At 38.5% G+C, this 24,017-nt stretch overlaps 1 protein-coding gene across 1 annotated transcript in view; it reads left to right on the plus strand.

Moving 5' to 3' along the window:
- neto1l (neuropilin (NRP) and tolloid (TLL)-like 1, like) overlaps window positions 1-24,017 on the plus strand; it is a 135,350-nt gene that overhangs the window by 72,920 nt on the left and 38,413 nt on the right. Inside the window, exons 5-6 of the mRNA XM_036558694.1 lie at window positions 19,303-19,344; window positions 19,454-19,581. Coding sequence (XP_036414587.1) covers window positions 19,303-19,344; window positions 19,454-19,581 — 170 coding nt within the window. The remainder of the gene's footprint in view (window positions 1-19,302; window positions 19,345-19,453; window positions 19,582-24,017) is intronic.

The following is a 24,017-nucleotide window of genomic DNA, read 5'->3' on the forward strand; positions in this document are numbered from 1 at the left end:
AGAAAATACTTGCATTCATGGGTTTCTTTGTTTGCTTGTGCAGCCATCTTGCTATTTTTTTTGTCATAACACTCTGTTTGGAGTGTGCCTCTGAAAAACCTCTGTTGGAGAGCCACGTAGCCCTATCACTTTGCCCTACCCCTCTATCTCTAGACATGAATGCAGAAAAGGGAGGGGTAAGGGCCAAGTAGTGAAATGGGACTGGGCCGAAGAATCAATAGTAACTGCATTTAACCTAACTAGCTTATAAGTCCTGGTGCTTATATAATTCCACTTTTTTGAATTTGGGTATAAATCTAACACAGACATGATCAAAACTGTTGTAGCCTTGTTCAATTTATATGTAAGCTAGACAGCCTACATATACAATTGCTGTTTCATCATTACTAATCAAAAGTGTTGTAATGCAGACTTGAACTGGTTCAGAAACAAAACTGAACACTTATTGGTAAGATTGGTGAGATTCAGTCAAACAAAGATATCACTCACTCCTAATGATGTCTCTCAGTCTAAAGGCCTTGAAGGTTCCCAAGTGGTCACCTTTCACCCAGTTATACAATGATGGAATGACCCAGTTCGATCAGTTCGATCTCCTCTACCATAGACCATTGCCATGTCTGGTAGGATAGATTGTAGATGGACATAAACAAGTCATTATCTCATGTCATCTTATGTCACAGTGTTCTTCTTAAGGAACGTCATAAGCCTCACAGAGACACAAGGGCCAAAGAACTACATTCTTTTCTATTATTCAAAATTTTCAAGTAATTTGTCTCATATGTGAATCCAGTTTCACTCACGCTTACATCTCTGAGCGTCAGACTCTGTGGGAGTTTAGTAAATATTATAGTCATTCACTCTGTCGGCAGCAGCGTTTGAGATTTCTGGGCTTGTTTTGCTCAAGGCTAAAACTAGGCTAAAAGGCTATTATTTCCCTAAGAGACTGGTGGTTCCTTCCGTATATCTCTCGAAGGTTCTCTCCCTCGGTAACAGCGTGTGATTACTGAAAAAAAGCCTGGCCCAGCCTTTCAGGTAAAGGGCTACTGTTAGTGTGTTTTATACTGTGGTTCTCACAAAATGCTGGCATTATAGATTGTGGCACAAGCGTCTGCTTGTCAACCCACATCACCGACATGTTAAGTTCTACTGGTGCAGTGCCAATATCAGTGTGGTATTGGTATCGGTGCAACCCTAACTATGGATCTACTATGGATCAAAGAGTCAAACTAGGACAATGTGTTTATGTAGAGTGAATATTTTTATGGTTAACATCCCTAATTTATTTTTTTATTAATGCTCAACCGTGATGTTATCATGTGGTTACTAAAGTTACCTCGTCATTTACTTTACTTTGCTTTACGTTTTGTGGTGCTACAAGCAAGTCTGTGATATTTCAGGCTAGATTAATTACCAAAATGAACCAGATTTATTTTTTTGTCTGATATCTGATGCAGAATTGATGCTGATATTGGTCTGATATCAATGTCCAACATTGTATCTGTACCATTTCTAGTGCTCTGTATACAGGAGAAAGAAAATACATGCAGCTTTTATTAGAAACACAAAAACAGGCCACAGCTGACCTTTTGGTTTCTGAGGTTAAGGGTAGAGTTGGGTTAGGTGTGGCATTTACATACACTCAAATAGAAGTCCATGGAAACACTCCCCTAGAATATGTATGTGTGTGCGTGTGTGTGTGTGTGTGTGTGTGTGTGTGTGTGTGTGTGTGTGTGTGTTTGTGTGTGGCTTCTGTCCAAACACATTGCTCTGGGGGCTTAGAGGGGCTTTAGATCCAGAAGAGTTGAGCTGCAGTACAAATATCCGCTCTAATGACTGTTTAGGGCAAAGCAGCAATACTGGCATCCCACCCCTGTTTACTGAATATTATCATTAACCCTCAGATTTCCCCGCATTCATCCGCTCCGTTTCATCTTTTCTTCCTCTCGTGCCACGTTTCCGCTCAATCTCTGCTTCATTTTTGCTGCTACATGAAAAAAGCATGCCACTGTTTGATAGCCTCTAAAAGGATTTGACCTCTAAAAATGCCGCATCTCGTCCTTACATGACATTACTGTATATTAAACTTCAGGGCCCCCTCCCTGCTAAGCTTTGGGCAGAAATCGAGATGCGTGTGTTTGAACTTGTGCTGAAAAAATGCATCAGTGCATCATAACGCATCAATCTGAGGCTGGCAAGAATTAATTATAATCAATTATGGTGATAATGGATAAAATATGGGATCATTTCATTTCATTCAAAACAAAATTCTCCTGCTGTTTTTGAACAGAAAATTATTTACACTACTGTGTAAATAACTGCTCTAATCATGCTTATGTATTGAATACAAACACACACACACACACACACACACACATCTTCTAAGCCGCTTATCCTTCTGGGTTTGTATATAATCACCAGCTATTTTGGTAATCGATTAACCGGTTTGAGTGATTTTTTGAAGAAAAAGGGGAAAAGAATCTCTGATTCCTGCTTCTTAAGTTTGAATTTTTCTGGTTTCTTTACTCCTCTGTGACACCAAACTGAATATCATAACAGAAATAACAGAAAATAATCAACAGATTAATCGACAATAATCGTTAGTTGCAGCCCTACTGTAATGCAGCAGTGACAATGTAGCAGCATTTACGCAGCAGCTATAATGCAGCAGTAATATGGCAGCAGTGATAAAGTAGCAGTAATAATGCAGCAGTTATAACATAGCACTGGTAATTCAACACAATAGTGCAGCAGCTATAATGCAGCAGGTATAACACAGTGCCGATAATGCAGTGGTGATAAGGTAGCAGTGATAATGAAGTAGGGATAATGCAGCATCTGTAATGCAGCAGTCACAATGTAACAGCAATTATGCAGCTGCTGTAATGCAGCAGTGACAGTGCAGCAGAGATAAAGCAGCAGTGACCATGCAGCAGCATTTATGCTGCAGCTATAATGCAGCAGTGATAAGGCAGCAGTGACAGTGCAGCAGAGATAAGCCAGCAGTGACCATGTAGCAGTGATTATGCAGCAGCTATAATGTAGCAGCAATAATGCAGCAGTGATAATGCAGCATGGTTGATGGAAGAGGGAAAATGCAGCTGTGATAGGGCAGCAGTGATAATGTAGCACAGATAATGCAGTAGTTATAATGCAGCAATGATAAGGCTTCACTGTGAAGTCACTGTGGTTTGAGGCTGGTAGACTGAGTGGAGAGTTTAAAGTGCCTTTGGCAGAGTCTGACAATGATTAATTGAAGTAATTCATTAGTTTGATCAACCAATTTAGCACCTTGGAAGATATTAATCAGCCTCCTATTTAAATGTCACTAGGAAGCAGCCAAAAGGAAACAAGACCTCTGGGAAACGTAGTGAGAAAGCACTTAAAGAACTCAGCTAATTCATGAGCGCTGTTTCTTTATCTTAAGAGGGCTAAATAACATTTATAAAACAGGGAGGGGGGTGAAATTTGTATTAACCTCTTAAATCCCTGAGTTATTAGATACTAGGGCTGATTATTCAGAAACTAAACAGAAAACAATTATTATAGAGTTATAGCAGAGAGGAATTGGCTCCTGGCCATTGATGCACCTTATTAAGGGCTTAATAAGTTAGAATGTATAAATATATAAATAGATTACCTTATATTAGAAATATGATATACTGTTAATCTTCAACCATTATGTTGCTTATCAACTGTATCCTACTGTTAACTATTAATCAACTATGTTGACTAATGAACTTATGTGTATTGTGATTATTACTATTAATCAATTAAATGTATTGTATATTATTATATATACATTAAAAATTATATTTTATCTCAATTTGAAAGCAATAATCAACTTGAGGGTTATAGTGTGTTATAGTGCACAGTTTGTGTTAGTTCTTTGTCCCTGGTTCTTTAAGTAATATGTGGTCACCAGTGGTCCTGTGGTCCTGTGGTCAGAAACTGCCAAGTGGTGAATGGGATAGAGGGCTAATAAATTGTGTGGTAACAGTCTGTAACTGTACACATATATAGTGAGTCTATAAGGTAGGTGTTTCTAATAAAGTGGCCAGTACGTGGAAGTACAAGGTAGGAGTTTCTAATAAAGTGGCCAGTGAGTGGAAGCAGAAGGCAGGTGTGTCTAATAAAGTGACCAGTAAGTGGAAGTAGAAGGTAGGTGTTTCTAATAAAGTGGCCAGTGAGTGGAAGCAGAAGGCAGGTGTTTCTAATAAAGTGGCCAGTGAGTGGAAGTAGAAGGCAGGTGTTTCTAATAAAGTGGCCTGGAAGTGTATGTGTATGTGCTAACTGTCTCAATAACTAGCTTGTGCGTACATGTGTGCATTAATCAAAGAATGAGTGATGAAACACTGATGCAGTCTCCAGTCATGATTTGTTTATTGGAAGGAATAATCTGTACACGGTTCAACGGCAGCATTTCATGTTGACAGGCGAATGTGTGGGGTGGTGGTGGGGAGTGGGGTATATATGTTTGATAGCACTCGTGAGTGTGCGCACAGAGCAGGGAGATTGGCCTGCATGGTTTAGTGGTGCCGTGAGCCGATGCAATTTCAGCATTCAGAGGAAACATATTTCTCCTGTCTGTCGTTATGAGTAAATACTGAACGCTTCAAAAGATTGCATTCTGAGCCAGGCTTTACAAACTGAGTGTTAGGAGTGAGAGGTGGGCGCAGGCCAGCCACTTACACGCACACACACACACACACACATTAGTTTTTATACCTTTTCAGGACCTGGAGTCATATGTATAATAATGTGCAAGTACCTATGTAATAATGCATGCCATATAAAATACACTTTCTATTTGCTGAGTTTAACATGTTGGAAAAAATAAAATATAAAATGTGCCCTGACTTTTTCACAGGACACATTTTATGATGTATTTTCTCCCCTATATATTCATTGTAAAATGCTTACAATAATAATAATAATAATAATATGCCCCATATCTATTACATCTATGTAATTACTTATATATGTATGTGGACCATTCTACCGAATTAGTTCAAACTGCCGTCACACAGTAAAAACCTTAGATATTTACAATGATTATGTTCTGATCTGTTTAACCCAAGGCATAATTAACAAAATCATCATAGGGCACTTTCTATGGAGAGATGTCTGTCCCACTTCGTCATGTTACTACTGAAATACATATTTTCTGCAACTAAGGAAACTTTTTTGTGTTTTAATGAAAACTGTTCAATGCTGTGTTTGCTAGTCATGTACTGGCTAGAGTTCTGCTCAAAATGAGCTAAAATTGTGACAACCCAAACAGTCACTACCGAAACATTTGGTAACATTTCGGTAGTGCTATGATTGCTCCAGTAGTGACAAAATGGATGTTCAATCATTTAAAAAAATATTTTCTTTATACCAATTCAATTTAGTAAAATGATCCATATAAATACACACACACACACCCCTTCTAAGCCGCTTGTCCCTCTGGGTCGCGGGGGAGCTGGAACCTATCCCAGCAGTCATTGGGTGGAAGGCAGGATACACCCTGGACAGGTCACCAGTCCATCACAGGGCAGACAAACAGACATATACATTCACACACACACTCACACCTAGGGGCAATTTAGCACGTCCAATTGGCCTGCCTGCATGTCTTTGGACTATGGGGGGAAACCCACGCAGACACGGGGAGAACATACAAACTCCACACAGGAAGGACCCTGGTCACCCGGCCAGGGAATCGAACCCAGGCCCTTCTTGCTGCGAGGCAACAGCGCCACCCACTTCGTCACCAAATAAATACATTTGTTGTAAGATTTGATATGTTTGCTTTTAACAAATGGCAGATGGTGCTTTTGTAAAAAAAAAAGCACTTTACAATGTCAGAACCACAGGTTCCCGTTTACTTCAACAGAAGTAGGAAATGCTGTATAATTCTGCTTCCTGTTTGAGTGGATCGTATCTAAGGACACACACACACACACAGTGAGATTTCGCAGGTTACACAGTCTACTCAACTCACACATGCCCTTCTGATTAATGCAGATTTACACCTAGAGCAAAGACACAAAATACAACCCTGCAGAGACTTCACACCTCCTGAAAGCTGAGAAGTACATAAACTACTGACACGATTTTAAAAGCCTCCATTCAGAGTTCTACATTTGTATTTGAAGTGTAGTTTCTCTGTAAAAGAAATGTTTCTTCCTTTACTGCAAAGAATCTAATGTTTTTGGGATCATTTACCCCAAAGTGTGTTCAGAGGGTATTTGACCTTTTATTAGTTTTAGTGTTGGTGTGAATGTGACGTCACAATACATGGAGAAAAGCATTCCAAACAACACAGTAGATCAAATCATCCATTAAAATCTCATTATTTGTTGCTAGACTGTCCACCTTATTTCTGTGCACTGTGATGCTTTGAGTGACTTATGACAGGACAGAACTTTTGGCAAAACGTAAAAAGACAATACACTGAATGATTATAACATCCTAATATGATAGGAATGTGGGAATAAGTGAAAACATCAATAATGTTAATCGATAGGATGCTTGAATACTTGTGAGCAGATGTTTGTAGCTTAAGCGATCTGTCAACAGAAACCTGAACCTGTCTGAGAGCAAGGCTTTAGTCAGAGGACCCTATTTATAGCCTGCACCAATTACTCACGCTAATAAAGTCATTTCATTAAAACTTTTTAATTGTGTTTACATTGAGAGTCAGATGCAGGCAGAGAACCGTAAAACACAGCTGTCTAATGTAGAATGCTGAATTTTTTTTTTTAAACCTGTGCTTCAGTAATGTTCCTTGTATGTTCACCATGGCAGCTGTCTTTGATAGCGTCAAGCTAGCAGTGTAGGCCTGGCGCTATGTAAGATTTTTTATGACAGCTCTGGTTTAAATATGGACAGTTGTATCTTGTATTAGGCATGTAAACTGCATTCTTTACTTTGTATGACTCACATTTTAAGTACCACTTCATTTAAAAGCTTGAGCCTGAAGTCTGTCTTATTGTAGTGTTAGCCTGATAGCCCACTATAGCTTTCTGCAGCCTGTCCAGCCAATTAGTGAGGGTAGAATGCAGGTTTAAAGAGAGCATTGTGTGTAAACCAGTTAAAGCGAGTCTGTTAGGAGCAAACATTGATCTTTAACTGCCAGTTTATCATCTGGTTGGATTTTATGTGCTCAGATTTCAACTCTTAACAGCTGAGCTTTTTCAAGGATTCATTATAAAGTCACATTCTCATGTCTGCCGCCGCTCTGTGCTGTTTATGCTCGTAGCATTGCTGTTCTTGTTGTAATTTCATCTTCACTCGGCTGTACTGACAGCGTCAAAATGCACTTTGTCCCAGAACGCATCAGAGACATTTAATGGGACAAAACAATAACTTAAAAGTAAGCACACTTTCTTTTACTTCACTAAAAACAGTAACAAATCACAATTCCGTTCCTTAACTGGATATTTTAGCTATAATCCTGAAACACAGTGGTCACATAAAAAATAAGATGGATTGCTTTTATTGTGTATTTGTGTGTTATTGATGTATATTTTTGCATTGTTGTAAAAGGGGGGGATTAAATTGTTCATTACCACATTGTTGCATTAATTGCATTTATTGTATATTTGTGAAATAGTAATATGGCGATGTTTGAAATACTGTAATAATAATAATCTTTTTTATCTTTTCACCCTACTTGCCACATCACTTTGTCTCTCTGCCTGCCTCTTGTTGAAAATGAAAAACTGATGCACAATTGTTGCTTATCAGCCACAGGTGTGTAGTTCAAAATATATGACATTCATGTATGTTAACATGACAGATGCTGGATTTTGAACTTTACGCTGGTAACAATCTGGATAGTCCTTTTCTTCTCTGGCCCAGATAACATGACGTCCATTATTTCCATGAACAATCTGAAAGATGGACTGGTCTGACCACAAAACACATTTCCATTGTGCATCAGTCCATTTCAGATGAGCTTGAGTCCAGAGATGTCGGTTGTGTTTCTGGACATTGTTGACATTTGACTTCCACTGTGCTTCGTGCAGACAAAACAGACATATACATTCACAGACACACTCACACAATTTAGCACATCCAGTTAGCATGTCCATGGACTGTGGGAGGAAACCCACGCAGACACGGGGAGAACATGCAAACTCCACACAGAAAGGACCCTGGTCATCCGGCCAGGTTATCAAACCCAGGCCCTTCTTGCTGTGAGACAACAGCGCTATCCACTGCACCAAGGTTTGACATGTTTGCTTTTAATAAATGGCAGATGGTGCCTTTGTAAAAAAGCACTTTACAATGTCAGAACCACAGATTCCCATTTACTGCAACAGAAGTAGGAAATGCTGTATAATTCTGCTTCCTGTTTGAGTGGATCGTATCTAAGGACACACACACACACGCACAGTGAGATTTCACAGGTTACACAGTCTACTCAACTCACACATGCCCTTCTGATTAATGCAGATTTACACCCAGAGAAAAGACACAAAATACAACCCTGCAGACAACTGTGCTTCGTGCAATCTTAACTTGCATTTGGTTGGAGTGATGGACAGTTTTTATTGATAATGGTTTGTCAATATATTCTCGAGACCGTGTGATCTGAGAGGTTGAAGTTCACAAGCATTCATTTGTGGTTTTTGGCCTTTTCCTTCACACATAGAGACTTCTCCTTCCCTGAATTTTTTGATGATATTATGCACTGTTAGAGGTGAAATACCTAAAGTCCTTGCAATCTCTAGCTGAGGAATGTTATTTTTAAGCAGTTGGATTTTTTTTACCAGCACATCTTTGTCAAAGTAGCGAGCTCCAACCGATCCTTGTTCAAAAATACTAGGCCTTTGCAGGAGACTGATTTTGTATCAGAGCATAATTGTATCACCCATCGAAGATGTTTTTGAACATGTCACAGTGTTTCTAGTCTTGCATTGCTCCTGTCCCAACTTTTTTGAAATGTGTTACAGGCATCAATTAAGGAATGAGTTTATATTTGCAAAAAACAATGAAGTTAATAAGATTACATTATAAATATTCAACATGTATACATTATATGTGGATCATACATGTATATCAGATAGATGGGTTTAGTTTTGGTGTGATGTGGTGTTCTTGCTCAAGCAGGGATCTGAACCCCCTGTGGAAAGTAGCAGAATTACCTGCTATACTATATCAACCACTAACACAATAGTTCAGCTACAACTACCTACCTCAGTGAAATTCTACACAGCACTAGCTAAAACCAACCAAAACCAGTCATTTCCTATAGGATTAGGCGACTTGTAGCTGCCATTTGGTGACAAGCAGCAAGCAAAATTGTGAGAGGGTGACAATCGACAAACCAAGTTCAGTTTTTTTCTCCACTATGCAAACGAATTGTGACATGATGAAGCCAGAATCTAATTGTTTAGCTCCAACAAATTCCTTGGACCAATTATAGACCCTGCTAGGCACATGTTGGTTTTGGATGCTGGTATGCTGGTCAACCAATAAAACCATACTGGGTGACTAGCTAAACCAGCACTAGACCAGCATGTTGTTCTAGGCTAGGCCATCCACAACATTTACACTTATAACCGCAGTACATAAAGCAAAACAGCGATACATGTATATTTAATATTACAGTGTATATTTCTTGGCAGGAGCTTTATGTTACTTTTTTTTGTGATGACGCATCTGTTGCCAGTCATTTTATTGATGTCTGGACCACTGTTTTTTTTAACTCATACTTTTTTGTCTATAGTAATTGATATCCAGTCATCTATTTTTTGTAATAACTAATCAAGTGGTAAAAATGATTAGCCGTAGCCCTAGTGCAACCTCTTTCATTCTGTTTGCAAATCCATACAAGAATACGCTGGACTAACAGCCATTGCCATAGAAACTTTGGTGAAATCATTTGACTGAATCATACTTTTCAAAGTGCGTTGAAATGGATGAAAAGTCACTTAAGGATATGAACAAAGGACACTCCCCACTGTCTCTTTGCTATTAGTCATTTTAACTCTGTATGCCACTTTTTTGTTTATCAGTCTCCCGCTGGAGAGATTCATGCATGAGTTACTGGCACTGAGCTCAGGAGTATTGTCACCATCTGAATGTGGGAATGAGCAAAGTAATACTTCTCTCGCAATGACTCAGTATAATCTGTGATTTAGTTTGCAGCCTTTTGCTTTAGCTTTAGCATCTTTGGTAGATGGCTATTTCTGGGCTGCTTTTCATAATGCAGGCTTTGCCGCAAGGCCTCCACATTACAGAGTGGATGTAGAGCCTTCTGCTTCTTTTATGTTGTAATCTTATATTAATTATTTCTCATAGCTCACTGAAACACTGCTGGAAAGTGCAGATTCTGAACCGTCAGTACAAACCACATTTGTGTTTGTGAGTAGAAAAGGAGATATTTTTATGATTTGACGTTGACAGAAAACCACGCTTTATATTTTTGCCATGTTTTTTGACATTGATAGGTACAAAACAGTCAGACTCTGTAACTATGGAGTCAACTTAAACTTGCAGGCTTACTGTTTATTTATTAATCATCTTAAGACTTATTATTTATAATCTTGTAATCTTTCTGTACAGTTTACAGTTGACAATGTGGCACTAGTCCCTTCACCGTCACATACTGCTTTGACACCAATCTACTTCTTTAAAACCACCTCCTTGTTTCTACACTTATTGTCCGTTTCGTCAGCTCCGCTTACTAGTGCTGCTGTGCACCATGGGGCCTAAAGAATGAAACTTTGTTCCAATGTATACAAGTTAAATTGAGGAATGACAATAAAGACTGTTTGACTTCACTGATTACAGCAAAAAGGCAAAAATAACACCATATTAAAAGAATCCTTTTTGGATCTTAAAGGGGAAGTCCACCAATTTTTAAAAATGCATAATTAAATGGTTAAGATGTAAACAAAGCAAAGTCATTCAGGCAGGTTTAGTGTTAAATGCTCCATTCTAGAGAAATTTACAGAGTCGGAATTGTTTACAATGGTGGTGATAGGAACCAGACATCCACCTCTAAAAACTCCCTCACAGAAAGATATTAATTGAAATGGCTATGAATACACTCTGATATCTGAGATATTGTTTAAGGTTAGTTTCGAGAAGGTTTTGACTTATTTTTTTAAGACTTTTTTTTCAGATTTACCACTACTTTATCATCATCAACATCACAGAAAAAAGGCACGTGTGGGTTCACTGCTGGTTTTGAACAGTAAACAGACTGTGTTGTAGATATTGTGACCTGGTTCCTATCACCACCACTCTAAAGAAACCAGAATTGGTGAGTTTCTCTACAATTAACCATTTTACATCAGACCACTCTGAATGACTTTGTTCTCCACCATGTATACAGAAACTTTGAAAATTGGTGAAATTCTCCCTTAAGCAAACAGTTGACACTGCTAAAGCTCTCCACTGACAGTCATCGATCTTTGCCAGTGGCACTGTACCACCATAGCAGTGTTTTTATGGATGCATTAGTGTGACGGTGGAACAACTTTTTTTTTCACTGGAAACATGGAGGCGCCGCGTAAAAGTTAAAGAAATACTCGTCCTGCTCCACCTGAAGCAACTGCCCAACTGCTTATATATAGGCCTATTTTGAGCCAAAAGATTTTTTATCCTTTGCTACATTCAGGCAAACCCTTTGAAGTTGTTGTCTGTGGTAACTGGCCTTATACAGATCTAGCAGATAGAGATTAGTTAAAAAGCTGGATTATTCCTTTAACAGAGCTATGGTAATCTTTAGAAAGCTTCTGTAACCGATAGTGCTAGTGTTGCCTGTAATAAACTGTGTAGGTCCGTGGGACTGCCTGCACCTTCCGGGTTAAATGATGCCAAACCCTCATCATAAATCAGTGCAGTAACCAGCTCACTTGACCCCAGAGGTCAGTGTTTCATTAACCAGCTGCCACTTTGATTTTACCACTGCAGCCTTTCAGGCTGAATAAAATATAGACGTGTTTTCTGAAAGATTGGTGATGAGAGCAGTAACAGCCTCTACTCTATACTGGAACATTGCTGTGAGGATTTGATTGCGTTCAGCCACAAGAGCATTAGTGAGGTCAGTTACTGATGTTGAATGATCAGTTCTGGATCAAAAACACCACTCCAGCTCATCCCAAAGGCACTGAATGGAACTTCATTACTACACAGAATGCAGTTCCACTGCTTCATAGCCCAATGCTGGGGGGCTTTATATCCCTCTAGCCCAAACTTGGCACTGGGCATGGTGACCTAAGGTTCATGCCTCCCAAGGGCATGGCTTTGAAAATCACTCACTCATTCACGTGTTACAGTCTGAAGTTTCTCCAGCAAGGGGCAGTATTAGCATGCAATGAACCTACACCATCCATCCATCCATCCATCCATCCATACATGCATACATGCACCTTCCTCTACTCCTGTCCACTTACTTTGATTTGTTTCACTGTTCCTTCCTCAGAAACTCACTTTACCATATTGCTCTTTATTACACTGACTCTGCCTCTATTGTAATTTTATTTCTCCTGTGTGCTTTATTTGTAATTGACAGCTCACAGCATGTGCTTTAGCCCACGGTCTCTGAGGCTCACACATACACACAGAGAGCTTCTCCCCTCTGGCTTGTGGCGATCACACTGTTGGCCGTGTAAACAGTGTCAGAACCTCTTTCACCAGATCATCAGATAGAGAGCACATGCACATCAGATAACACCTCTCCACTCAAACATCCTTTCTTCTCCCCGCTCGCTGAGAGACAGCACTCACAGCCCGAGTGAAAAGAAGAGGCAGAGACAGACGCCTTTGATGGAACGTGCCGGACATTTGAAAAGAAATGTGTGGGTGAGAGAGCGTACGTAAGATAGAGTGGCTTTATATTAGGGATTTCAGTAGTTGGCACTAATCAGCAAGTCATGAACAGTCGCAGCATCATCAGGGATGGATGGACAGGTTGGACAGTTGTTTCACAGATCGCCAATAGCGGAACCACTCTTCCCCAGTCTTCCCATGTGAACACATGTTTATAATGAAGGGTGCTGTTGGTTATGTGAAACTTGTTTTGTATCTAAGCTGGTTTATGCAGGTCTGGTGCTGGTTTAGGTGGTCGCCCAGCATAGTCATGCTGGTTGACCAACATACCAGCATCCAAAATACAACATATGCTGGTTTTGCTGGCGACCAGGCCATGGTGGTCTATGCTGGTTTTTCTGGCAGGGACTACACCACTGCTTTGAAGCCCCCTCCTTCTCCAACCACAACATTCCAACGATAACACATAATAAAAAGTATAATTTATGTTTTGAAAATAAAAAATAGCATAATTATAGCCGTTTTATGTAAGATTCCCACATATCCATCCACCTCTAACACAGAATGCTATTAGCTATCCATATAGATAATCTAGCTAGCTAAGCCACTAGCTTAATTATTAACTATTATAAACTTGCTCTTAAATCATTACAAAAAGAAAAAAAATTTACCCAAAAGAGCTACACTTATACTAAAAAAGAACCCGTAATGAATTTAGAATGATTCAGATGTCTCAAACCATCTTAAGTAAAGGTTGGCCATGCTAGAACAGCACTCGAAAAGAAGTTAGAGTGACTTAAACGTGTCAGCTTATGTTAAGCAGGAGTTGACTTTACAGACAAATGTCAACTAGCTACCAAAATGGTATACTAGCACAACAAGAGTAATGCTAGCATTTTTCAGCTTACATTAAAGCACTGTAGAAACACTTTAAGAAGGTATACAATCTGTACAGTGCTCTATAAGAGTGCAATCTATATTTTTCTCCTCTACTGTCTTGAATTAATCTATAATACTTTTGTAGTATCCTATATAAAACCCTAAACTGCTAGACTAGCATAGCTGGTCACCAACATATTTTGTGTTTTGGATGCTGGGATGGTGGTCAACCAGCATGACCAGTTAAACCAGCATCAGACCAGCATAAACCAGTTTAGATCAGCATGGATGCTGGTCTTAGCTGTTTTTTGTTTGTTTGTTTCAGTAGGCATGCAGTAAATGTCTGAAATTATTATCATATTTATCCTGTAGAATTTCCTGTAAGCGTCAAGATGTTCCCAATTCTGTATACATTAAAATGTGTTGAATGAGTCTTGAACTTTTATAGTGCTTAAGCCTGGATAAAAGTTATACTAGCTAGCTAGCTACTCTGTTGTTATGCTAGTACACCCCTAGCCACTTGTTAGCTACTCAGTTGTTATGCTAACACACCACTAGCCACTAGTTGATAAGTGTTATTTGCGCAAGATGTTGATGGGGGCTAGTCTAAAGCCACATGAGCGCTGTTTGCTAATTTAACAGCGCAGATTTTGCTGTGTATAACTGCGGATTAGGGGCTGTTGGCGAGTCTGTCGTGATTTGTGATTTTCGGGATCCAGCTGGGCGCGTTTTCAAAGATCAGCCGAGCGTCCGGATTCAGTTTGAAGAGACTGAGTGAGAGTCTTGATTGTGAATGTAAATGCCAGAGCCGCGGTCCCATTTCCACACTCTTCTCTGCTTTGATCACACATCTCATCTTCATACTGCCAGTGAACTTCATTTGATATAGCAATTTTCTCTCTCTCTCTCTGTCCCCTCTCTCTCTCTCTCTCCTTATACCCTTGTTCTGTAATATCTGTTCATTCTTTCATTATTCTCGCTCCGTAGCTGGTTAGGCTGAGGCGAGTCACAGCCTGATCTGAGTTTCCAACATATTTGTATGACACCTTTTCTAAACTGTCCTCAGCCAGTCCTGCTTTCATGGAAAGTCCTTTCAGTGGTGCTGTTTTCAGTAATCCTTCAGTTTTATTGTAGATACAGGTATAAAATGTTGCTAATATTCTATAGGTTTCAAACAGTCCTGTAAGAAGCTGTAAAATGTATGACATTTTCAATGATAAACTGACTTATAATAACCAAGAAAGCTGTGTAGCATTGAAAATGAACTAATAATAAAACGGGCAAAATGCAACTTAACATAAAAATGATATGAATGAGAAATGTATTATTACTATATTATATACTTATGGAATTGAATTTAAAGTGCCTTATTAACTGTTTTGTCTTCTCTCTCTCTCTCTCTCTCTCTCTCTCTCTCTCTCTCTCTCTCATTATACCCTTATTGTATATGTTCATTCTGTCATTGTTTCTGCTCTACAGCTGGTAAGGCTAAGCCAGGTCACAGCCTAATATGAATTCCCAGCATGAATTCCTTTGACTACAATGAGTGGTGAACAGTGTGAACATACTGGCTACTGCATTTAAATCCATGTGTCAAAAATGCATCACTGAGGTGGACCCAGCATCCCATGACGAAGTCTTAATTGGAGCGATTTTCTATAGCACTGTCATATTGCAGTACTACTTTTAACCCCTGAAATGGCCAGGGCCCACCAGCAGGCCCAAAGTTTCATTATACACTTCTAAAACCAAAGAATAGCTCAGCCAGTTTGCATTGAAGTCCCTGTAGCTAATGAATAATAAGTCATATTTTTAAGGATTTTAAGGGGTTAATTCAGTTTGTTACCTTTTGTTACATTATGTTAGTCAGTGGTGTACAGTAAGTGCATTATTTTAGAATATTATTTCATCGCAGTACGTTTAACAGTAAAATGTCCCATTTTTACAGAGTTTACCAGTTTTTATGTATTAGGATCATTCTACTGAATTGGTTTAAAGTTGAAAAACCATTTCAGACATTAATTAATTCGGACTTTAAAATCGTTTTGCTTTATTTATCCTTTTACTTTGATTATGTTTATTTTTTTACATAAATGATTTTGTCACTTAAAAACAATCATAACACTACCGAAACATTACCAGATGTTTTGGTTATGACAATTTTAGCTAATTTTGCCAGTATATGACTAGCAAACATAGCTTTGTACAGTAAAAAAACAAAATCACACATAAGATCTTTATCATTAAAACACAAAAAAGTAAACATAGTTGTAGAGAATATGTGTTTTTAATGTTCACACTGATTATCAGACTTTGGGACACATTTACAATGGAATTTAACTGCTCACCATGTAGCCATGAGGGACAGGGATGCAGTCTCAATTCCTGCTCTAAAATGCAGGGGTGTAGCTAAAATGAGGCTCCGCCTACAGCCTAAATTCTGTGTTTCGATAGTGACATGAAAACATGGGACAGCATTTTTAGAATAAAGTTTTTTTATTTATTTAAAAATGAAACTCATCATGAATCTCAATCTTTCAACTTCAAAACAACATTAAATAAAAGTATTATTTTCACAAGTAGAAATGTAAGAGTTACGGTTTGGAACAGGCACTTCCCAAGAAAAAGTATTTTGCATATATTTAGCAGATTGCTATCTCAGTAATGGCATAATGAGTGAATATCTAAGCTCTGAATACTTTGTTTAGTTTTTTTATGGGACTAAAAAAATGGGACTGCGGTTTGATCTAATTCAGTAGAATAGAATGGTCTAATATACCAATGAATATGATGCACTTTCAAAAATAAATCAAAGTTTTTCCCATTTTCTAAACTGAGGGCTCAAAAGGAGAATTTTTTAAAATATCTCACAATTCTTTTACTTTTGATGCTTAAATACATTGAAAACATTAAATTTTGTTCTTTAACCCAAGTAGAACATCTTTATATCTAATATATACATACTTCTACTAATGTAGAGTAATGTCTTATCAAAGCTATCTATACCTTCACTCATTGCATTTTGTGTACTTTGTTCACTACTGGTTACAGTACATGTAATTTGTTGCTGTACAGTGTGCTGTATGCCAAATACTGTGCAGACGTTTTATTTATAAAGATGTGTATGAGTGAAAGAACACCATATAGTTGTCTTTGTGATTGTGACATACGCCCACCAGCTGCTTTATTAGAAACCCATTTCTTGTAGCTCCATCTTGCTGGTGTGCAGTTAGAGACTGTAGCTCATCTGTTGATGCACCGTTTGAGTTGACACTTCCTAAATGGTCAGTTTCTGACCACAGAGCCACTCATAGCTGGATATTTTGGAATGGTGGTCCACATTTTAACCTAGCAGTGACACTGACATGTGAAAAAACTCCAGCAGGAAGGCATTTCCACTAATGTGGCCAGTGAGTGGAAGAACAAGGTTGGTGTTTCTAATAAAGTGGCCAGTGAGTAGAAGAACAAGGTTGGTGTTTCTAATAAAGTAGCCAGTGAGTAGAAGTACAAGGTTGGTGTTTCTAATAAAGTGGTCGGTTAGTGGAAGTAGAAGTTTGGTGTTTTTAATAAAGTGACCGGTGAGTGGTAGCACAAGGTAGGTGTTTCTAATAAAGTGGCCAGTGAGTAGAAGAACAAGGTAGGTGTTTTTTAATAAAGTGACCGGTGAGTGGAAGCACAAGGTAGCTGTTTCTAATAAAGTGACCAGTGAGTGGAAGCACAAGATAGGTGTTTCTAATAAAGTGGCCAATGAGTAGAAGTACAAGGAAGGTGTTTCTAAAAAAGTGTCCAGTTAGTGGAAGTACAGTGTTGGTGTTTCTAATAAAGTGGCCAATTAGTGGAAGGACAGGGTAGGGGTTTCTAATAAAGTGGCCAGTGAGTTTTCTTAATCAGTAAGAAAATTCACTCAAATATTCAAATTAATCACTGGAACATTCTGTGGTGTCTACCAGTGCTTTTGGGAAGGTGCTTTTGTTCCACCCACCCATCCGCCATACATACATCGGCTTGTAATGTTTGATTGGACCAGAGAATGTTTATATCACATATTGGGTAAAAAAAAATAGGACTTTTCTCAAAATTACCTGGAGCAGGTGTTTCTAATATAGTGGCCAATGAGTGTTCTTCTTTCAATAAAGCCTGATTCTGATTCTGATTTTGAATCTGAATAAAAAACAAAATAAAGACTGGTCAGGTTTTCCATAGCAAGTTCACTTCTGTATTATCAGGCAGTTCCAGACTACTGTAGCTGCTGGAGGAAAACAGTAGGTCACACAGGGACACTTTTCCTCTCCAAACCAATTTATTACTTGGTGTGTGCACATGTGTATTAAGCTCCTTCAGGGGACTGAATCCCCCCAGGATGATGAAAACATGAATGTTATGTGGTTGTGGGGACATTTGGCTTCTCTCCACAAGGAAGAAAAAGTAAACTAGGCCAAATCTGACTGTCTTATCCCGATGTATTTGTCCATATAACATCCATATGTGCCAAAACACATGCAATATGTGCAGTCAGTGAATATTTGCCAAAAATAAATGAAAGCGAATAGCTGCCAATTACCATTATGCAAATGACATCAGCCTAATTTGCAACTATTAGATTCCATTCATTGTTAGCGATATTAGCCTGTTTGGTTGCGCTTTCCTTTTAATTAGCCTGTGTGTGTATCTGCTCTATTAGTGCAGTACTGCATGGGCATTTCAGTAGCAGCAAAGCAATGGAGTAAATAATGTGGATGCAATTCAAGATAGCTTTATTGGCATGACTGTAAGGAGTTCAGAGTTGCCAAAAGTTTAAAGCTGAACATGCTCTGTAGAAGCAACAGCAGCAATAGAGTTAATAGCAATAATAATAATGATTATAAATCATCTCACATGCCATAACTGGGAGAAATCCAATCTGATAATGCATTCTGCATGATCAAATGGTTAAGATGTAAACAAAGTCATTCAAAGTGGTTTGCTACTGGAGAAACCTAAGGATCAGAATTGTTCACAGTGGTGGTCTTAGGACCCAGACGAGTTCACAGACAGATCAATAGCTAATATGAATATGGTGGACAACAACTCAAGAAGTCAGGGGCCTCATAAGGCTGCGTACTCAAAAACAAGGCTTCATCTCAAAACAATAAAGATAATAATGGATGTACTAGGTGTCAGCAGTGTAATTACACCCACATAGTATTCAATCATATTTGTGACTCTAAATCATCTTATTTTACAGTAAATACAGATAAACAGATACTCTTGTAATAAACACCCTCTGTGTTTATTATGACAGCGATAAATAGATATAAGATGACTGAAAAGAAGTTATAAATAGCCAGACTGAAGTATGATCCTTCCTTTTGTTAGTTGATGCAATTATTCATACAACATCAATAAGCAAAATATTACCCAAAGAAAATGTACTTTTTAAGATTTACTATTTTACTATCATCAACATCACATATAAAAACTCATGTTTAGTGTAGGTTCAGTGGTGATTTTGGATAGATTCAGTAACTTTTATATACAATGCATCATCACATCCAACAATTATGAATGACATTGTTTACATCTCATGATCAGTCATGGTGGACCGATGGTTATGAATGATTCTGAAGCTTTTTTTTTTACACTAAAATATTTTGTATTTTCTTTTTTTAGATCCTGACTTTAAAGACATGGGCGTCCCCAAGCCTCTTCCTTGTACGTATCCTTTATTATTATTCTCCTCTAAAATCTCCACAGCTCAGTCCATACAGTGTGCCTTTCATCTCTGCTAACATTCTGTCTCTCTCTCTCTCTCTCTCTGTAGTTTGTGAGTTTGAAATGGGTGGGTCTGAAGGCATCATCGAATCACAGCAAATCTCCAAAGATGGTAAAGCATCTCAGACGGAGGCAGTGGACTGCAAATGGTTCATCAGAGCACCCCCTCGCTCTAAGGTGACATGTAACTTTTTTTTTGGGGGGGGTGGAGGTTACTCAGCTTTCTCCCCCATTTTAGTCATGTCCAATTCCACCCGCTAGCTAGGTTTCCCTCTATCGCATGATGCCAGGCTGGGAAGGTAAAAGCTGGCTTTTCAAGCTACTGCTAATGCAAGATCATTGGAGGAGACTGTTGACATTAGCTAATGCACACCTGTTGGCATTATATGGCTAGCATTATATATAGGTATGGGGAAGAGGGAGGATCTCGGACGGCTGTGGCATTGCTGGAGATTGATTATCAGACAACAGGGCCATCTACCTTTTTTACTGTTAATGCTATAATTGTGAAAGCGATTGTTTGGTCTAAAATCAACACAGTTTTGTTGTCAATCAGCTACACATTACAGTACTAACACTTGCCTGCGGCGGAAGGAGAGGAGGGAACAGCGAGGAGTAGATAAATCAAACAGAGTGCAGTGTGCTGATTCCTAGCAATGCAAACCTTTGAGGAATTTAAACATTAATGTACATAAAATTTGAATAATCATTTTGTCTGCCTGAAGAACCAAGATTTAGTGCCATTCTTATTGATGCTGTCAGCCGTATAGCCTTTAGCTTACTAACTAACCAGCTAGCAGTGATGAACTTGAGTCAGCAGTCATGTATAAGAGATGGTGTAGATGTTGTAAATGTTATGGTTTTGAAATATTAAGTATTCGTTACTATGGTTTATAAACAGATTTGTCTGCCATTTTGGGGGATTTAAAATGGAAAATACATCAGTTCACAATCATTTCTGGGCAAGTTCTACAACACTTGTGTTTACTTGATCCATTGCCCCTTTGATGGCTCATCTAATTAACTTCACTTGAGCTAATAAACCAGAGCAGCCCATTGGATGATATCAGAGATTCCTGGAAATAATGAGGCTAAGAGGATGAGTGCATGTTAAAACTGGTACTGGTATTGAAACAGATGATAGAGCTACAAAACTCATGTTGGTAACAGGTAATGGAAGCTTATACCACCAATTAGCATGGTGCTAATGTCTAAATCATCACACAATTGTCTCAAACTGTGTGGAGTTGTTAAGTAGTCTCTAATAGATGTGCTTATGTGGTTGCAGACACTGAACGACACACTGTTCTCTATAAACATGGAATTGCAGGTAGCAGTGTTATTTGGTAAGCTTCTATTATTTGTTAGCTACATTAGCCTCATAGCTCCATCATAAAACTAAAGAAGGAAACTTCAAACACCAGATTTGGTGTCTTGGCTGGTCATTTTCATTTGTAAATCTGAATTTTGGCCAAACCATCACTTCAAGTATGACAGTAACAACAAAAACAGCAGCAACAATAATAATAGTGACCTTGACAAGGTAGTAACATACAGAACAATATGTGAGGGAACCAGATGGGATGTTAATTAATGTGTGTGACTGGGTGTGTCTATGATAATATAAACACTGCTGTTTTTCCCAAGTGGTTGAATCCCTTCATAATACATTATTCTCTCTAGGAGTCTCGTTATATTAGAATTTTCAGCAGCTTTAAAGTCAGTGTGAAATCATCTCCTTCCGTATTGTGACGTATTTGTTAGTAAGATGTATTCTCTCCATGATAGGTAATGAAACATGCTGTTATTCGTTAAAGATGCAGTATGTAAGATTTGTTTGTTAAAATTGAAAGAATGACACAGAAAGCTGGTGATCTAGCAGTTTATCCTACCGAATATGGGGTACTATCATTAGTACAACGTAGTGAACATTTTATTGTGTTTTTAATGTTAATTCAGTACAGAGTTTAATATTACTGATTACTACCCCTGATAAAGTGATTTAGGCTTAAAGCCTTTATGTAGGCAACTGTCTATAAATATGTGCTATGGTAGGACATTTCAACAAGGTACCAGCAAGCTAAAAGGGAGACAGATAGAGCTTGAGCTTTTCAGAGGTGGAGACAACAAAGTGACCTGAAGGGGCTCAGGAGTGATGCTGAATTGGCTTATTTATTTCCAGTGCTTCTGTCTGTCTCCTTTTGTAAACGCAATCAATATAAAATATACTTGGCTAACATTGGCAAATAGATGTCTGACTGAGTGGAGGCTTACATAACTAATAGATTCATGTGCTACACAGCTGTCGTATGAATAGTAATGTTAGCTAGCAGTCAGTCCTCTGTGGTGAAGCAGGTAACATATCCATATTTTTCCCCTCAGCTGTTTTTGCACATTTCATGCAGTTGCATATTTCCACCAGAGAGGTCGCCAATTCCCTAAATTAACCACTTTCACGGTGATTTACCAATCAGGAGACGTTTTAGAGGCGGGGGAAAAATCATTACATGTTGATGGAACATTATAGGGAATCAAGAATTTAGTCTTTTAAATGGTATAAAATGATGAATCAGGAGCATGAACTAACAAGGTGAAAAAAGGGTCCCTTTTGATTTCAAGTTGACTCTAAGCTGTGCAGTTGCTTGCTAACTTGATACAGAGGTCAACTTTGCCACAAATGGCTAACGTTAGTTAACTAGCAGACTGAGGAACAATTCCTCCATTTAGTTGTTTTTGTTTTGTTTTTTTTTAAAAAAGTATCACCTAGCTTTTGTTTTGTGTTAGCTCATGCTTCCAAGCTTCCCAAATATGTGCAGTTACAGTTCACGTAGATAACCTTAGCACAAAGTGAGCTTAGCTTTTACTAAAGTTAATTCCTTTTTCGTATTCCTGCATCCTTTCCCATTCAAGTGTTTTGCCTTTTTGCCATGCAAATTTTACTTGCATTTGGTGTGACAATGGCTTAAGGCAAATAAAGTAAACGTAACTGCAAAAAATACTGTTTTGGCACATGAAAACGTCTTGAAGTTAGTCAATATGTCTAATATTTCATATTAGGGGATTGTTATAAGAATATTAAAAGGTCATTTAACTAGATGTTTTGTACTAAATCCCCAAGAACCCTAAATCCATGTTTTCTTTTAGGTGGGTTAATCTTACTCTTCTGGGCTCGCAATATACGTGTACAAAGTACATCCCTGTAAATAACTGCCTTACGCCTATTAAGTGGGCAGTGAGTTTTGCCAGCAGTCTCTCGCTGGGTGGTCCTAATTTTGGGGAGTATGTATGTTAGCTGGGTCCCCACCAATCACAAGGCTGAGGTGGTTTGTCCCACCCACACAGCTTTAACAAAACTGTATTAACTTTCGGTCTTGTTCTCTCCATTCTAGTCTGAGAAGCCTAAGATAAGCTAACCTAGCACAGATAAGTGAGCTAGCAAGTACATCTATTTGACCATTTGTCCAGTCAAATGGCCACACCAGCAGTCCCAGGATGCAGATCCAGCAGTAAAGTAAACAAGAACCTCCACATAAAATCTGGATACTATTTTTAGTGGGTGAACACAGCAGGGTCTACAACACCACATAATACTTTTATTTATTTATTTATTTATTTATTTATGTAATTTATTAATTTTGATAATTTAAAGAAATAATGCTTGAAACATGCAAAATTATTTCTGACTGCTGGATAAACACTAAATCACCAAACTAGGCGATCCATAACTTGCCCAAGCACGTTTGACCCCCAAAGTCTAGTTTGTTTGACTAGTGTGGTCGCTCTGTACCACTTGAAGAGGTGGGCTCGGTCATGGTTTAGTTGAACTTGGGCACAGTATGCGTCTAGTGTGTTTGCTAACCATGCCCGAGAACAGAACTCAAACATGACTGTCACACTTTTCAATTCATTTGAGAATATTTGGGCTAATAATGTGTCTGGTTCTCACCTTATTGAAGAACAGGAATTGTAATCAGCAACTAAAGCTGCTCCTCCCTCAACATAAGCTGTCTCCATAAAAATCATATGCATTGCATAATCAATAAATCTATAAGGCATTTGATAGGAATGTGTATCAGACCAAAACGACTCCAAATAAGCCACAAAGTAAGTACAATCATGAACTACATTGCGCTGTGTGAGAGCACTTTTTTTTTCAACACAAAAAGTCACATCGTGATGACGTAAGCATGCTCGGGCCTGGATCTTTAAGCACTATGTGAGCGCAGTGGGGAGGGGGCACAGTCATGCTGGGGCATGCAACAAGGCAGCCGGGCATAGTGTGGTAGTACTAAGAGACTTTCACTAGATAGAATGATTTAAGGGGCCCATATCTTGGAAAACAATTTTTTTCTAGGTTTTTGAAATAAAAAAGAGTTTAAAATAGTGTGCGATCACTTGTGACATTTCAAAATGTACCATTCACTCTTTAGATCATACAACCCATATATTGACAATAAGCTTCAAAAAGAGCCCACCTTGAATTTATCATTTTAGTGATGTCACAAAAACCAGTGCATTTAAATACATCCACCTAATCAGCCCACAGTAGTTTAGCTCTGTTCATTCACGCTGAAGTTATAAGGAGTTTTTCAGCCTGAACTGCTATTTAAATT

The sequence above is a fragment of the Colossoma macropomum genome, unplaced genomic scaffold (genome assembly GCF_904425465.1).
Source record: "Colossoma macropomum unplaced genomic scaffold, Colossoma_macropomum, whole genome shotgun sequence".
NCBI lineage: Eukaryota > Metazoa > Chordata > Actinopteri > Characiformes > Serrasalmidae > Colossoma > Colossoma macropomum.